The sequence below is a fragment of the Babylonia areolata genome, chromosome 22 (assembly GCF_041734735.1).
Source record: "Babylonia areolata isolate BAREFJ2019XMU chromosome 22, ASM4173473v1, whole genome shotgun sequence".
Lineage (NCBI taxonomy): Eukaryota > Metazoa > Mollusca > Gastropoda > Neogastropoda > Buccinidae > Babylonia > Babylonia areolata.
Genome location: NC_134897.1, coordinates 34,737,243 through 34,755,173, shown reverse-complemented (window position 1 = coordinate 34,755,173; position 17,931 = coordinate 34,737,243). Strand labels below are relative to the sequence as shown.

Here is a 17,931-nt window from a genome sequence, read left to right as displayed (position 1 = left end):
AGTAACTCAGTCGAAGATCGGACTTGCTGACTGTTCTGGTGTTTGTCAGTGTTGGAAACAAGTGGACGCCTCACATACACACAGACACACACAAGCACTCACGCACACACGCACATGCATACACACACATGCCTTTCATAGTCTGACTCGTATGCAGTGTGATTTTAAAGCAGGTCGTTGCACAATGAAAATACCGTGCTTTGAAATCAGGCCTTTCAATGCGATTTGTTGTGTCGTCTGCTAGCCAACGAACAAGTTCGCTGATTAGATCCATTTCCACCCTTCCTGTGACCAAACTACAATAACAAAGTCTGTTTATTTCTCAACAGCTTTTAGATGAAACAAGCGGTTTCCTTTTAACAGTGACAACAGTCTGTTTCCCATAATCGCTTGACCCCCATGCAAAATTCGGACTCTCATTGTTTCAGAAAGTCTACAAAGTTCGCTTGTAAGGGGCTACAACTCTAACAGTCCAAGGGTAACGACTTAGAAACAGTCACCTGGCAGTTGGAAGAACAAGCGAGCTTTACAAGGTGTAGTGAGGTATGTTTAGTTCGCCACCTGGGTATGTTTATCTTTAGATTGCCCGTATTAGCTTTAAGGTCACTCCATTTCAGTTTCTTTTCATTTATTGTTTTTGAATGTCACATTTCCGAATATTTCACTCTTCAGCTTAGTTTGACTGCGTGTGTTGGCCTCCTTTCAATGACATTTCAATTATTTGGCTGGCACCTGTGGCAGACTGTCATTGTGATGTTAACCACAGCCGCTGGTCGTATTGGATTGTCAGGTTTTATCTATTCTGTATTTTTCTTTGTCTCCTTTCGGTTTCTGTCTACCTGATTTTAGTTACATTATTGTGGGCGTGGAGTTCTTACTCTTAGTCTTAGGTACCTTAGGTTAAGGTGTTTGAATAACTTCCCTCTACTCCAACTCTCCAGTCCTTTTTTTGTGAAGTATTGAGATAGTTATTGTTATGATAATTACCATCACCATGATTACTGTTGTAATTATATCAAAAGATTTTTTTATAATTTATTTTCTTCATCATCGTTACTGAAGATCATCATTGATGGTTATAATCATCAGATAATCATGTCATTTATGTGTATGGTGTAGAGCAGTTGCAGTGTGGTGCTGGTAATAGTGCTACCAATGGAAAGACACTGAGAGGGAAATATGTATAAATGTTTTGATTTTTCCTTTTTTCTGAAATCTAAACTATTATCGGATTATGGACTAGAAATTGTGATAGAAAATTAAAAATGCAAATACTGAAATAGGTTTAGGGTCTATACATTCACACTCAAACTTTGGACACAGATTGTTTTGTCTGTGAATGTCAGTAAAACCATGTTTCTAACTTCCTTTGCAATACACTCAAAACTAGGTTGCTTTCCATGAACATATTTTCTTCAAAGAAAGATAAGAACTGCTAACAGGAAATGGAACTAAATATTGTAATCTGACATTGAAAGAAAATATTTTTTAGTTAGGATTTTATTCGGATATTTTCTTCAAAGAAAGATAAGAACTGCTAACAGGAAATGGAACTAAATATTGTAATCTGACATTGAAAGAAAATATTTTTTGGTTAGGATTTTATTCGGATGAAAAATATTCAGCAAAGTGATAATGTGTTTATCACAAGTACATCAAACAGGAACTGATGTAATTAGAATATCAGTTTTGACCAGTGCTGATGTTTATCCCGGTTCCACTTTGTTTATGCTAAAGCAACAGCAACATCAAAATAAAGGTAGCACCTTTTTTTTATTAGCAGGTGGGAGACTGTGTGCTGAAAATCCATTTTTATAGGATTTTTTAATTTTTTTATTTATTGAGTGCTGTGTGCTCAAATGACAAGACTGCAACCACTCACTAAGGGTGTCATCCACGTAAACAGTGTCAAAATTTGGGAGTTATCAAAACAGAGCACAGTCAAACAAGAAAAATCTAGTATTTGTAGCAATTGCATCTATCTCTAAAAAAAACAAATAATAAACAAAGCAGAAAAAAAAAGAAAGAAAGAAAAAGACGAAACCAATAAAAGTGGAAACTTTTAAAGGAACTGGTGGTGGTGGTGTGTGTCCATCGAGATCGATGATGACCATCGTTGTCATCCAGCTGGGGGATGGGGGGAGGGTGGTGGTGGGGTGGGGGGGAGGATGCTCATGAATCTATCTGTGAATGCGCAGATGGCTGAATAGTCCAATCTGCGCACGAAATGTTTGCTGACAGTTGGGGCAGACAAAGACAGGCATACCATTGTCAGGGAGCTTGTTTGCCCGTGACTTTCTGGCCTGCCTCTTCTGAACAGCTGCAGCAGTCCTGTTGGCCTCGCACAACTTGGCGCCTTTGTGCACAGCAGCACGCCATTTGTCACGGTCCACTGCAGATTCCTCCCAGGAGTCAGGGTTGATATCAAACGCTTTCAGAGAGACTTTCAGAGTATCTCTGAAGCGCTTCTTCTGACCTCCGTGTGATCTCTTCCCTTGTTGCAGCTCGCCATAGAAGAGCCTTTTGGGCAGCCGATGGTCTGGCATGCGCGCCACGTGTCCAGCCCAGCGAAGCTGGGACTGCATCAGGATGGTGAAGATGCTGGGAAGGGTGGCTTTTGCCAGCACCTCTGTGTCTGGGGTCTTGTCTTGCCACTTGATGTTCAGTAGCTTCCTGAGGCATGTTGTGTGGAAGTGGTTCAGCTTCTTGGCATGTCGTTGGTACACTGTCCAAGTTTCGCAGGCGTACAGTAGTGTGGGGAGAGCTACTGCTCTGTAGACCTTTAGCTTGGTCTCAAGACTAATGCCTCTTCTGTTCCAGACATTTGCACTGAGTCTACCAAAAGTTGCGCTTGCTCTTGCAATCCTGACGTTCACTTCATCGTCGATGGTCGCATTTCATGACAGTGTGCTGCCAAGGTATGTGAACCGCTCCACCGCACTGAGTCTCTGACCGTTGACTGTGATGTTGGGCTCAACGTAGAGTTTCCCTGGGGCTGGCTGATGGAGAACTTCAGTTTTCCTCGTGCTGATGGTAAGGCCGAAGTTCCTGCTGGCAGTGGCAAACTTGTCAACGCTGAGTTGCATGTCATCTTCAGATCCAGTGTTAGGGCACAATCATCAGCAAACAAAAAGTCTCTGATGATGTCTAGTCATGACCTTCGTTTTTGCTTGAAGCCTTCTGAGGTTGAACAACTTACCATCTGTTCGGTACTTTAGGCCGATTCCAACATCGCCATCTCTGAAGGCATCAGTAAACATTGCAGAGAACATGAGGCTGAACAGTGTTGGAGCCAGGACGCAGCCTTGCTTGACACCATTTGTGACAGCAAAAGGAGCAGATGTTTCACCTTTGTCCTGGACTCGAGCCTACATGCCTTCATGGAATTGGCTGACCAAGGAAATAAATTTCCGAGGGCATCCGTACTTGGCCATGATCTTCCACAGTCCTTCTCTACTCACGGTGTCGAAGGCCTTAGTGAGGTCGACATAGGTGGAGAACAGATCAGCATTTTGCTCCTGACATTTCTCTTGCAGCTGCCTTGCAGCAAACACCATGTCGGTGGTTCCACGCTCTTTCCGGAATCCACATTGGCTCAGGCAAATGACCTTGGTCAAGGTGTGCTGTGAGGCGGTTTAGTAGGATCCTGGCAAGTATCTTGCCTGCGATGGAGAGCAAGGAAATGCCCCGATGGTTATCACAGGCTTGCCGGTTCCCCTTTCACTTGTACAAGTGAATGATAGATGCATCTTTGAAATCCTGGGGGATCGTCTCTTCTTTCCACATGAGTGAGTACAGCTGATGGAGCTTCTCAGTCAGCACAGTGCCTCCATCCTTGTAGACCTCTGCTGGTATGGAGTCCGAGCCAGGTGCTTTGCCACTGGATAGCAGACGAATTGCTCTCTGGGTCTCAAGAGGTGTTGGCGGATCGTCCAGTGCTTCGTTGATGGGGACTTGTGGGAGATGGTCTATGGCTTCATCATTTATGGAGGAGGGGCGATTTAAGACACTGTTGAAATGCTCAGCCCAGCGTTCGAGAATTTTCTCCTTCTCGGTGATCAAGGTATTCCCATCTGGAGGGGGGATGATCCTGAGGATGTGGGGCCGTAGACTTCTTTTAAGGCATCATAGAACCTCTTCATATCATGCCTGTCAGCATATCCCTGGATCTCATCAGCTTTGTCACTCAGCCACTTATCCTGCATCTGGCGTAACTTTTGCTGAACAGTCCTGCGGATGGCATCGTACACATCCTTTTTTGATGTGGACTTTGGGTTGCTCAGGTAGGCTTGATGCAGACGGCGTTTCTCATCCAGAAGCTGCTTGATTTCATCACAGTTTTCATCAAACCAGTCTTTGTGCTTTCTGGACATGGGTCCCAGGGTCTCTGAAGCTGTACTATAGATCAGCTCACGCAGGGTCCTCCAGTCAGACTCCACATTCTGGTTGTCCAGAGAGGCGGATTCCAGACGATCTTCCAGCAGCTCCACAAAGGACTGTTTGATGGTGATGTTTTTCAGCTTAGCGATGTTGAGCCGTTTTGGAGCCTTCTGGCCTTGGGGGTGTCTGTTGGGCTGGATTCGAATATTCAGCTTCGAGACTACAAAGCGATGGTCTGTCCAACACTCGACGCCGCTCATGGTCTTTGTTACACGTACATCTTGCCTATCCCTTTTCCTGACGATGACATAATCGATGAGATGCCAATGCTTTGAGCGAGGGTGCATCCATGACGTCCTGTTACGGGTAGGGAGGCAGAAAACTGTGATGGTTATCAGCAGTTCGTGCTCTGCACATGTCTGAAGAAAAAAGCAATCCATTTGGGTTGCAGTGGCCCACACCGTGCTTTCCAATCACTCCATCCAAGGAGATGCAGTCAGAGCCAACTCTAGCATTGAAGTCCCCAAGAATGATGAGCTTGTCTGCTTTAGGGATAGCAGCAATGACAGAGTGAAGGTCCTCATAGAACTTTGCCTTCACTTCATCCGGGTTGGTCATGGTTGGGGCGTAGGCACTGACAATGGTGAGGTGCTCCTGGCCAGATGCCAGTGGGAGTTTCATGGTCATAAGCCTATCGTTGACTCCCTTTGGGATTCCAGCTAGCTTGCTGACAAGTGCTGTTTTTACTGCAAAACCAACGCCAGCCTCACGTCGCTCTTCGTTTCCTCGTCCACTCCAGAAGAAGGTGTAACCAGCTCCCCGTTCACAGAGCTCGCCTTGACCTGCAAGCCGAGTCTCACTCAAGGCTACGATGTCAATGTTGTATCTGGCGAGTTCGGATGCAACTAGTGCCGTTCTCCTTTGGGGTCTGTCCGCGTTATCTCTGTCCAGGAGAGTCCTTATGTTCCAAGCACCAATGGTGAGAGGAACGATCCTTATTTTTTTCTTTTCTTTCTTGTTGTTTCGACTGCTGATGTAGGGTCCCCGCCAGCCGCGGTATGCTGGCCAGGGTGATATGGAGCACCTTAGGGCACCTTTTCTAGCCCCTTCCTCATGCCAGGGAGGTGAGCAGTGCATTCCTAAAGAGGGCTGCTCAGACACTCAGACGGCTGCCGAGCTCCATCGCTGCTCCTGTCGGCGAAGAACGACCCTATGGCCTGAGCCGCCTGCGTGCAGGTCTGCGACTGCGACTGCCAGTGTACCCACACCTGTCGTTTCGTCGCTCGCCTGTCGCCACAGGACTTGGGGGTGATGAAATGATGAAGGATGAAAGGTCATTTTGGATGACTGATGACTTGCGCGATGAGTTTGTTTAAAGTGAAGAGGAGTTGCGCAACGTCAACCTCACTCTCTCGTCCGGGTCCACCAATTTCCAGTGGCAAGACTAAGTCGAGACGACTGGAGGATGAGCACGGATGCAGTGGATGACCAAGATATCCTTTCGGTGTCTCATCTTTCTCTCTGCACTCCACAGTGCGTTGCTGTAACCAACCTTCCTCTCCGTTGAACCGATATGTTTCTTCCGCAGATTCTGCCGGATCCAGACTTCCAGACCCCGGGGGCCAACTGCGTATGGCATGCACACAGCACAGTGGAGCTAGATGGCCGTCGGTGGCTCTCCTGAGCCAACGCCCTTTTATGGATCTCCATAAGGGTGTCTAGCCACCCGCCTCACCAGTCCCGGAAGGGAGCGGTGGGAGTGCCGGTTTAGTCGGCCAGCAACCCGACCCTGAGCAGGTTGTACTGGATTACAGGTTACCAGTAGCAGATCTAATGACCTGACCTGACCTGGAACTACCAGGGGATAGAATAGCATGGACTACAGAGGATATAAATCTTACTGACCAAACTTTGGTGTTTCTAGTATACTGTCTGTCAGCTTGAGGAAGTTTAAGTAGAATATTCATAGATTTATATAGATAGAATATAGATTTATATAGACAGATATTTATAGATTTATATAGATTACAGCTGTAGGTGTTAATGCCAGTGGGTTTTATTTTTATGTTGTTCTTTCAGATAAACTCTACTCATAACCACCTTTCATCACCCACACCCTTCTCCCACAAACTCACCTGACATTACGTTGTCTTCCCCCAGCATGACCCAACATGGAAGTTTGCCCAGTTTGATGTCAGTGAAAAGTTGCTGTTTTAGAATGCTGGGACTGATTAATCTGTGGTTATGTGAGCAGGATTAACACTGCTTCAGAATGTTTTAGTTCTGATGGTGATCAATAACTTGAACACGTGTAAGGTGTGGGCCAGGCTGTTATAATTAATTTGATCCCACTGTAGGTGCTGTGTGGTATGGGTATCAGTATGGAAATAACTTGAACTGGAGCAAGTTATACTGTGCAACCAGCCATGAAGTGAAGAAATAGGGAGAAACAGAGGACAATTAGTTTTTAAGGGACTGGCTGTGACTGGAAATTGTCTGGAAAATGAATGAATTCCCAAATCTTCTCTTTTTAGCTCTCAGCTTTCTCAGCTGCTTTTGAGAGTGCCATGAAAGTTTTTGATCTTGTTTCTTGAATGAACATTGCATTAAAAATGTAGTAAGGATTAAGTAGAGATTAAGGATTGAGTAGTTTGGTTTGATTGAAGTATAAATTACTTTAATCAGCAAACTCTTCATCTTGATATATATATATATATATATATATATATATATATATATATATATATATAAAATGATGATAGCAATAGTGCATAACTTTTCTATGGTGTGATATCCAGTACCAGTGCTGCTTAAAGCACCTTACATCACCCTGTTAATATAAACATGATCTGAAAACATGGTATCAGTTAATAATCAGAACTTAACTGAACTATTAAACAAAAGAAACACATCAAATGGGTTCCCAAATGAAGATCAAAAACTATATTTCAAAATCTATCAAACAAAAAAGTTATTAAAATGAAATACATTTCATAACACACACACACACACACACACACACACACACACACACACACACACACAAAACAAAACAAAACAAAAAACCAACCAAACAAACAAACAACAACAAAAACCAGTCTTCAGGTGCCACCCCTGCCTGTGCAACACCCACTCACATTATTCTTACTTTCTTACTTTCATACAACATGAAACGGGTTAACAGTGACCCAGCTGGCACAGAATGCAGGTGGGGGGGAGTACTGTTATAGCATTTTGCCTACAGGCAATTGCTCCCTTTCTTAGATCAAAGCTAGTGTGGTTTTCGAAAATTCATACTGGTAAAGCGATCTGTGCAGCGCACAAGATTCCACCACACTTCCACTCCCTTCATAACTCTTTCCCTCCCTCCCTGCCCCAACAAAAGGGACAGTTTGTCATTTGAGTTCAGCTCTGGGTCACTACAGAGCTATTCTTGGCCACCTTTTCTTTCATTGCAACATCTAGCTCTACAAAATTTTCCCCACCCTATCTGCAAATCATCTCTCTCAGTTGTATTGTCTTTAAGTGGATCATCTGACAAGATTTTGTCACAACGAGCACTAATTTCATCATCTTCAATTACTCTTAAAGCTTCTGCAACATCGTTGGTGGCAAAATTACATGGGATTTTTGCAATGTGACAGCTGTTTCAAGCCACCAGAGCCAGATTGTGCTTCAATGTCCAACATTTTGAAATTTTGTGAAAGGGGTCGTGGCAATAACATCCAGTAACTACCATACAGAGAGTGACTGGCTGTTTCTCCTTGTGGATAATAAAAGGAGATGTATCATGCTTTCTGACTCTTGCGGATGATGGCCTGGTCTTCAACGAAAGATGCTGAGGAAAGAACTAAAGCTGTCCAGAAACAACTAAACAATATTGCTCAATGGTGCAAAGACACAGGATCTTCCGTCAGTCCAGCGAAAGCCCAAACGTTGCTGTGCACCCTCAACAACAGAACCATGAGCAAATCACCACCACCTGTGTCATTCGACGGGATTCAGATTGAGAAAACTGAATGCCTACGCTACCTAGGAATACAGTTCGACAGGATGCTGACCTTCAGAAAACATATGGAAAATACTGTTCTCAAATGCAAAAAGGGCCTTTCAGTCTTAAAAGCAATGGCAACCAAAGGTATTGAACAACGCCACCTCTTCCTGCTATACCAATCACGCGTCCTCAGTGTGATCGACTACGGACTTGGGCTAACAACACCATCTCAAAGCAACCTCCTAAAATTAGAAAGAGTTCAAAATGAAGCTATGCGGCAGATCCTTGGAACAACAAAAGACACGCCCACAGAAACCATGCGATACCTGCTTGACCTTTCTTCAGTGCAGGCCAGAAACAAGTTAGAACAGGTTAAGACCTACTTCAAAGCATTAGAAAACCCTCAAAACCCACTGCATGACGCAGTCAAAGAACCAAAAGGCAGCTGTCTAGGACGAGGAAGATCATGGATGGGGCAAGCAGAAGACACAATCCAGCAAGTATGCCGACTACAAGACCTGAAAGAAACAAAAGAATGGGAGAAAAACCCCGAAAAACTCAACCATCTATTCAACACAGCCATTTCACCCACTCTAGGAAGACATTGTCGGAATGGCCAGAGGGCAAAACTGATGCGGAAGTGAAGCTAGTCATAGAAAAAAACAGTAAAGAAGAGGACATCATCATATACACAGATGGCTCAGTCACTAAAGACCAATCTGGTTGGGGATTCACTGCGAAACAAAATGGAAAAACAATTAGGGAAGAGAATGCTGCTTACAAAGTCACAACCTCCAGCCTAACGATGGAAGTTGAAGCTGTGACACATGCCCTCCAGTGGCTATTGTCCATCCATACGCCCAGAAACCAACATGCCATGATTCTAACCAACTCATTGAACCTCATACAGAAAATTGAAAACAGAATGGGAAGCCCAGAGTGGCATAAGGCAATGCGCAACTTTCAGATTAAAAAACTCACATGGTCATACTGCCCGGGACATTCAGGTGTTAAGGGAAATGAGCAAGCTGACAGACTTGCTGGTAACGCAACACCAACGAGCGGCCTACATCTAGGAAAATCGGAAATCCTCAGAAAAGTCAAAGAATATCAAAAAGAACAGGTACAAGGCCATCACACCATCGATTGCCTCAAAGAAATAAAAGCAGAGAGAGGGAGCGGCCGTAAGTCTAACATGAAAGGTAGAGCATGATGCTTTGCAAATCAAACAAATATCGGCATCATTTCCAAACCAACATTGAGTCTCTGTGGGCTTTTCCAAATACAATAGACTGAGCAACACACTAGGCGCCACGTTCTTGGCATCAGAGATCCTTTCCCATCCCTCTTGCCGCCAATCAGTGGCAGCCTCTGTGCATGTGTGTGTTTGTGTGTATGTGTGGGTCTGTGTGTTTGAGTGCGTTTGTGCATGTGCAAGGGTGTAAGTGTACACAAGTGTCAGAAGAGTTCTGTGCACGTGCGTATGTGTGTGTGTGAGGGGTATGTGGGGGTGAGGGGGGGTGGAGGATGAGGTATGTGAGTGTATGCATGCCTACACTGTGGGACCAACGGGATATTGGAGCGTGCGGGTGTGTATATATATATCTTTGTATATATGTGTGTGGGGGTGGGGGATATGGGCGTATGTGTGCGTGCTTGTACAAGTAAGTGTTCATCTGTGTGTGTTTGTGTGTGTGTGTGTGTGTGTGTGCCATGGAAGCTGCAATACGTAGCCCAGAAATGAGTGTGTGGAGGAGGGGGATAGAGGAGGTGCAGGGTAATGTGTGTGTTGGGGCTCATATACATTTATGTGTATTTGACTGTGCTTTCATATCTGTGAAACTGCATGTTTGGTGCATATCTGTTATGCATGAGTGGGTGTATGTGTGAACATGTGTCTTCATGTTTTACATTTATTTGCTTATTTATCATCATTGTTGTCTTATTTTATTATTATTATTATTATTATTACTATTATTATTACCTTTTTTATATTATAATTATTATTTATTTATTTATGTATTTATTTACTTATTTATGTACGCTTATCCATTATTTATTCACCTTTTTTTTTTTTTTTTCTTTTTTCTCAAGGCCTGACTAAGCGCGTTGGGCTACGCAGTACGCTGCTGGTCAGGCATCTGCTTGGCAGATGTGGTGTAGCGTACATGGATTTGTCCGAGCGCAATGACGCCTCCTTGAGCTACTGAAACTGAAACTGACTGGTGGCTACTGGAACACTTTAACTTTATAACAGAGTTGTAAAAAAAACAAAAAACCTGAAATAATGATGACATAATTATATATATATACGTCCTGGGGCAAACAGTGAAGCATTTTCAGTGACATTGAAATATGTCATGGGGCATTGAAGAGATTAATCAGACCCCTGGAATTTAAAGAAAAATAAACTGCAGAGTTGTGCATTAAAAATCTCAACCAGCAAGACCATTACACAAAATGAGCATGTTGTGTACACTGAAATACAGGGGGTTTTGAGTGTGGAGGGGGGTGGGGGGGAGGGCATTATCCAGGTCGATTGAGCACAGCAGATGTGTGCTGTGCTAATTAATGTATGCATACTAAGGAACAAAGCGGTGGGTTTATGTTGAAGATAATTACAGCAGAGGAGCAGTGGTGACAGCAGGTGTTTGAAACTAAAGATAGCTGGTCAATGTAAATGATGGCTCTGGTTAAACAGAGTGTGCTGCTGCACCCTTCAGTACATCTGGAGAAGCTCACACCTGGTGGACTGTGTAGGAGTGTGGTGGGCAGCTGGAGACTCTATTAACAAAAATCTTGATAACCTTGTCCTAATATTATACAGATCACTCAAATCCATTGAGTTTAATGAGACGGTCAGTATAAAACCATGATGGTATTTTGTGGATGGACATTTTGGTTGTTTTGGTCTGTGGATAGTTATGTTTGTGACCTGTTTAGGCAATGGTCATGTGTCTATTTTGTCACTGCTTGACCTGTTGGCAGCGTTTGACACCATAGGCCATGGCATCCTTACCACATGGTTGCGTACCACTTTGGCTGCTCTGGAATGGTCCTGGATTGGTTCATATTATACTTAGCTTTTCTGTATCCAGTCTGTTCGTCATGAATCCACTCCATCTGTGTTGAAGTATGGGGTGCCACAGGGTTCAGTCTTGGGTCCAGTTTTATTTTTTACAAAGTTCACACAGCCTCGCAGCACTGCCATTTATCAGTCAGGCCATACCATTTTTTTGCAGGTAATTCCCAGCTCCACAACAATACTATTCACCCAGATTTTTCAACTCTTGCCAGTAGTTTGAAAAATTGCATTGAGGATGTGGCCAACTGGATGAGTGTGAGGAAAAAACTGAGTTAATTGTCTTTGGCACAAACTCAAAGATAAATCAGGTCACTTCTACCAATACATCCATCTCTGGCTGTGACATACTTTTCTCCCAGTCTGTGAGTGTGACTGTGTGAGAAACCTTGGCATCTTCTTGGATAAAACACTGTCTATGGATGCACATGTCAAACACTTGTGCCTCACTCTGTTCTGTCAACTACGTAGGTTAGCCAAAATTAACTTTTTCCTTTGCACTGCTGCTGCGATCAAAATTGCTGTTTCTTTCATACTATATAGATTAGACTACTGCAGCTCTCTTCTTGCTGGTCTCGTACTCACTGAACTTGACTCGTATTCTGTAAACCCAGGCATGAAACTGATGAAAGTGCAGCATCACTACTAACACTTCACTGGCTTCCTGTTACAGCAAGAATTCAATACAAAGTAGCTTGTCTCTGCTTTCAGTGTCTCTATGAGTCTATCACAGCAATATGTCACCGTATCTTTCAGACCTTCTCCATCTATACTGCCCTTCTAGGTCGCTGTGGTCATTTGATACCTCTGCTGACAGTTTCTTGGTTCTCCTTTAAGACCCTTGTTGTTTTTTGCATAAAATGTTGTTCCCCATTGCTATTTTCAGTGTGATGGATACTTTATCTGCAGTTATTCAGGGGCTTTAGTAGATCACTATATGGTATACCATGCATGTTGACTCAGAACACATTCTACTGACCACCACCAAAGTGACTTAGCAGCAGTGCAGAGTCTTCTCTTGTGTGTGGCCTGTTGATAACTTAACACTGACGGCTGTTTGTACTCAGGGACTGTGGCAGATGATGAGCCTTGAAGTGGCTGTGCATGTGGGTGGAGTCAAGATTAGTATGGGGGAAGTGCCACTGAAACACTATGACCAGTGATGCAGCAAAAAGCCAGATTACATCGACACATACACATGCACATGCACACACACAAGCATGTACACATGCATGCACACAAAAGTGCAGAAAATTTCCTTTTGTTCTGAATGCCATATCTTTTCCTTGTAAATGTTTCACTTAGTTGTAAGCATGAGGGCATGTGTAATGACTGTATGCGCACATGTGTCTGCATGTGTTTGTGCATAATGTGATCTTAACCAATGTATATTATTTATCTGATAAGTCTATTTTTAGTAATTCATGTTTTAAAAGAATGTATTTCCCAATGAGGAGACTGAATAGAGAAGGTCTGTGTGCAGAAGTGGGGGACAGGTCAGGGGCTGACAGCATCATATACATGCAGACAGTGTGTGAGTGGTGGCCGTGCTGGCAGCTAGAACGAGTCCTGATGGCGTCTCTCCACGACATGGAATCCCTGCTGTATGAAGCCATTGTCGATGGCAACCTGCCCACCGTCAAGCGTATGGTCAATAGTGGCATTGGCCGCAATGCTGTCCTCCATTCCCCCAGAAACTGGGAGGCTGCCACCATCTTGAGCACGGCTGCCTTCTATGGCAACCTGCAGATTGTCAGCTACCTCATTGAAGCCGGGGCCTCCATCAATTTCCAAGACCCCGGCGTTCGGCGCAGCGCCCTGCACTGGGCCAGCATGGGGCAGGGCACAAACGTAGTGAAGTATCTGATCAGTCGCGGGGCGGACGTGAACGCCCTGGACCGTGACAACATGTCGCCAGTGATGCTGGCGGCCCTGCACAGTCACCAGGAGGCTGTCAGAGAACTGGTGGAGGCGGGCGCCTACGTCAACGGCATTGACCGTCTCCGGTGCACGGCGTTGCATTACGCCGCGTTCCATGGTGACCCAGTTTCTGTCAGGGCTCTGGTTCTGGGCGGCTGTGTGCACAACAACGCCATCTTTGTCAAAGGCACACCATTGGGTAACCTAGCCACCAGCGGTGACATTGCCAACGTTCAGCTGCTGTTGGCAGCTGGGTGCAATATGTCAGCGGAGGACTGGAAGCAGCAGGTAGAAGGCGTGGAGGAGGACAGCGAGGTTTTCCAACTGCTGAAAGAGCATGTCCATACTGCCCCTAGTCTGAAGCAGGTGTGCCGGGTGTCTATACGAGGCAGTCTACAAGGGCAGCAGGTGCAGAAGAAGATCCTACAGCTGCCTCTGCCGTCCTCCCTCATTGACTACCTGTTGCTTTTGTACTGAACCCACCTCAGCTGTTGCATGTGCAATAGTGTGTGTTGTTTTGTGCACATAATGTATTCTTCCATTAACTGAGTTGTGAACACTTGTTTCAGGGTCATTGTTGATGATTCCTTCTGTGATTTTTTTTCTTTTGTTTGGTTGTTTGTTTTGTTCGGTTGTTGTTGTTTTCAAGGAAAGTGCTGAAAATATGTTGTTGTTCTGTGTGTGTGTGTGTGTGCGCGCGCGCGCGTATGTTTGTTGTTTGGTGTGTGTTTTTAACCAGAGTCAGTCCATTTAGTTTTAACATGACGAATGCAAACTAGTATGTATGTGTGGTAACACCTTCAGGGCAAGAAACATTTGATATTTTAGATATTGTTTCTTGATTCTTGTGTGTGTGTGTGTGTGCATATGAATTATGTGTGTTTCGTCAGCTTTTTGAATATATGCACAAGTTTACTTATGCCGAAGGGGTCTGTGTTTTTTCCCTGACCACACTCCTCAGTCTTTTTACTTGTTTTGTTCTTTCAGGAGCGCATCAGTCTGTATGTTCAGCATCAAATTCACATAGGTCTTTTGCGTTTTGTGGATTATTTATCCACAAGCGTGAAGCTTAACGCAGTGGCCATAAACACACATGCACATGCACGCATACACGCAGAGAACCTTCCAGGTATTTGTGCATGCACACCCTCAAACATGCAGATATGCACACACACCCCTACCCCCCCCTACTCCCCACACAGAATCTTTCATGCAAATGCATGCTCACATATTGATTGATTGATATGAATACTTACATAGCGCCTGTCCGCGGTTGGAGAACAACCTCTAAGCACTTTACAAACATGGGGTCATTTGCACAACAGGCTGCCTACCTGGGTAGAGCCGACCGATAGCTGTCACTGGGTGCTCATCATTCGTTTTCTGTGTCATTCAATCAGATTTCGGGCACACACACATACACACTCAGACAGACATGTAACATTATCCATATGCTTATCCATGCATACACAAGCAGGTTTTACACCTAACACACACACACACACACACACACACACACACAAACACACAATTTGTTTGCCTGATTTCTCATAACTCGGTTTTCACAGCTGTTATGTGTTCCATACAGTAAATGTTGTTGAAACAAGTTAATTTTGGCCTGAGTGTCTTTCAGTTTTTTGAGATCTCATTCTGTGCCAAAAGATGATATTTTCCTTAATCTTCCTGAGCTGCATTGTTTGGACTCAGGTGTGTGTGTGTGCATGTGTTTGCAGCGAGTTTTTTTTTTAGAAAACATAACTTTTTTCTTTTTTTTAAAATATATTTATAGTCTTATTCATCCACTTATCTTTCTCATTTAATCTATCTGTCTTTTGAGAAGATTGATCTGTCAGATTATTAGATGTTTCTCAGGCATACTGTTAGAAACCCAAGGTGTTTACAATGAACATCATGCTAACGCACACATTATCATTAACGCTTATTTCAATGAATTTCTGAATGTTTGAATCAATGTCCAGTTGGTATCTGCCTTTGATTGTTCATGTTTTTGTTATATGGAGAACACTTTGTACTGTCATAGGGATGTTTTAGATTAAGATGTTCTAATTTACTCTTAGTCTCACTCCTTCATTGCTTTACCTTTTATGCCACTCTTTCACTTTTTCATCACTTTCTCTGTCTCAGTCAACCCGCCACCTCTTCCTGCTGCCCCCCTCCCCAACCCCTATTCTACCCCCACCCCAACCTCCCCATACCCCTTCAACACCTCCTATGTGAATACACACACACATGCACAACTTTTTTCCACCTAATATCACTAAACAGTGAAACGAAATGTGGATTGCCTTAGAAAAATTAAATACACATTTTGTCATTTTAAAATATTTTATTCTAAGTGGCATGCAAGTCATTGTTGACCTTTAATTATGGCTTCAGACCTCATGAGATTGTTTTTGGATAAATGTGTGTGTGGGTGTGTAAATATCTCGAGGGAGATAGAGGAATGGCTTTGTGATTGCATTTTGAGTACATGTCATTGTCTATATTAGTGATATCTGTATGATATTGCCTGGATACTTTTGGATACATGTATATTCATGGTCATAATAACAATACTGTGTTAATTACTGAGGCAAAAATGATTCAGAGTTTCATGTCTATGGTCCTCAGTGATTATGTGCATATTTAAACTTTTTGTTCATCAACTAATTGTATAATTAAAACATTGTCTTGGCATTTAATTATGTTAATCCTGAAGCTGATCATACAGTACGTATATGGACATTATAATGTCTGAAGTTGATTACCAGTTGGTTTGGTATGAGGTCTACAATTCATATTATATTCCTAATAACCAGTGCCACTAATTTGATATGTTCTGTGCTAATTCCAGTTGAAATTTACTGATGAAGTTTTGTGTTGGGGTAAGATCATGACCAATGTCCATGTGCAATAATGTATGGCGTAGTCTCTTTTGATAGAGAAACAATTTAAAATATATTTCATATGGAGACATAATATACTTTGTGTGGTTCTGGACAGACATAATTATCATGATACATCAAAGTTGTAAATAATGTCATTTGACATAGTAAACTCAACCATTTCTTCTCTCTTTTTAAAAGAAAAATCTCAGTGTTTTGTTTTGGTAAAATCAATACCTTTTTTTTCCAGTTTATTTTGTTTTGGTTTTTATTTTGTTTTGTTTCATTTTACTCATTCTTACTTGTTGAAGGGGGAAGAGGCCCCTCGATGTATTCCCTGTGATGAGCCTCTCACCGTGAAACACGTGCTCCTTGACTGTTGGGATCTGCATGACGTTAGACACAGACATTACACGGCGGTTTCTTTGAAGACTTTGTTTCGTGATGTCCCTCCGTGGGCGCTGATGGACTTCTTAAAAGAAGTGAACATTTTTAACCAGATTTGAAGGTTTTAAACTATGGAAGTTTTTTTTTTTAACTTTGAAGTGGAAAGTTTGAAGTGGTGACTCGTTTTAATTGTTTGGGGTTTTTTTTTATCCTTGTAGTAGTTATTAACGCGGCGATAGCCTTGAGATGGCCTTAGTGGTCGGCGAGGCTCTAAGCACCATAATTTCATTTCATTTCATTTTACCAGGGTGTAATTCATGTGGGTGTGTTATGAGTTTTATTGACTGTTTTTTGTTTGTTTTTCCTGTTTACACATGTGCATTTAACAGACTGTATATATACCTAGTCTGGGAAGGACAAGGTTAAAAACGTAGGTACCCCTAAAAAAATCATATTGTATTTGATACTTTGAATTATACATATTTACTTTAGTTCAACGGTTCTTCCCAGATGACATCAAAGGTATAGGTTAATGATATTATATAGGAGCAAAATGTGTTTGTTTGTTTTTTAACATACTACCACACAACAACAGAAGAATACCTACTGGAATTTTTTTTATTTTTTAAATTTTGTTTACTGTTCATGACTAGGTTAAAAAAAAAATATATATATATATATATAAAAGAGAGACAGAGAGAGAGAGAGCGCCCTTGGGATGCCGGGGATATTTCAGTAAAAATAGCATCCCTGCCTTCTGGAAATTCTGCACAAGAAAGCTAGAAATTTCCTCTTTTCTGTTGCTCTCTTTATTTCTGTCTTTTTTCTTCCATCACTGTTGTCTCCTTTTTCTGCCTCTCCAGTTATTCTTCTTTATTTTTCAAGCAAGTCGTGACACTTTTTTTCTCTTTTTCCACAGACTATGATGTATTATCTGTGCTGTTTTGCTCTGGCAGTTAGGTTGTGAGATTATAAACACTGGCAACAGATGCAATAGCTGAGTGGTTAAAGCGTTGGACTTTCAATCTGAGGGTCTCGGGTTCAAATCTCAGTAACGGCGCCTGATGGGTAAAGGGTGGAGATTTTCCTGATCTCCCAGGTCAACATGTGCAGACCTGCTTGTGCCTGAACCACCTTCATGTGTATATGCAAGCAGAAGATCAAATACGCACGTTAAAGATCCCGTTATCCATGTCAGTGTTCGGTGGGTTATGGAAACTGGAACATACCCAGCATGTATACCTCTGAAAATAGAGTATGGCTGCCTATATCAGTATATGGTG

The 17,931-nt window shown here is 43.0% G+C and overlaps 1 protein-coding gene across 1 annotated transcript; it reads left to right on the top strand.

Annotated features, from left to right (window-relative positions):
- Positions 1-489: 489 nt before the first annotated feature.
- LOC143297357 (uncharacterized) lies at positions 490-15,631 on the top strand. The gene is made up of 2 exons (XM_076609664.1): positions 490-543; positions 12,940-15,631. Exon 2 carries the CDS (start codon positions 12,978-12,980, stop codon positions 13,851-13,853), a length of 876 nt encoding a protein of 291 aa, XP_076465779.1. The 5' UTR covers positions 490-543; positions 12,940-12,977; the 3' UTR covers positions 13,854-15,631.
- Positions 15,632-17,931: the final 2,300 nt, after the last annotated feature.

Excerpts from the sequence above, each read along its gene's own strand:
- LOC143297357 (XM_076609664.1), top strand. The coding sequence starts at position 12,978 with ATGCAGACAGTGTGTGAGTGGTGGCCGTGCTGGCAGCTAGAACGAGTC.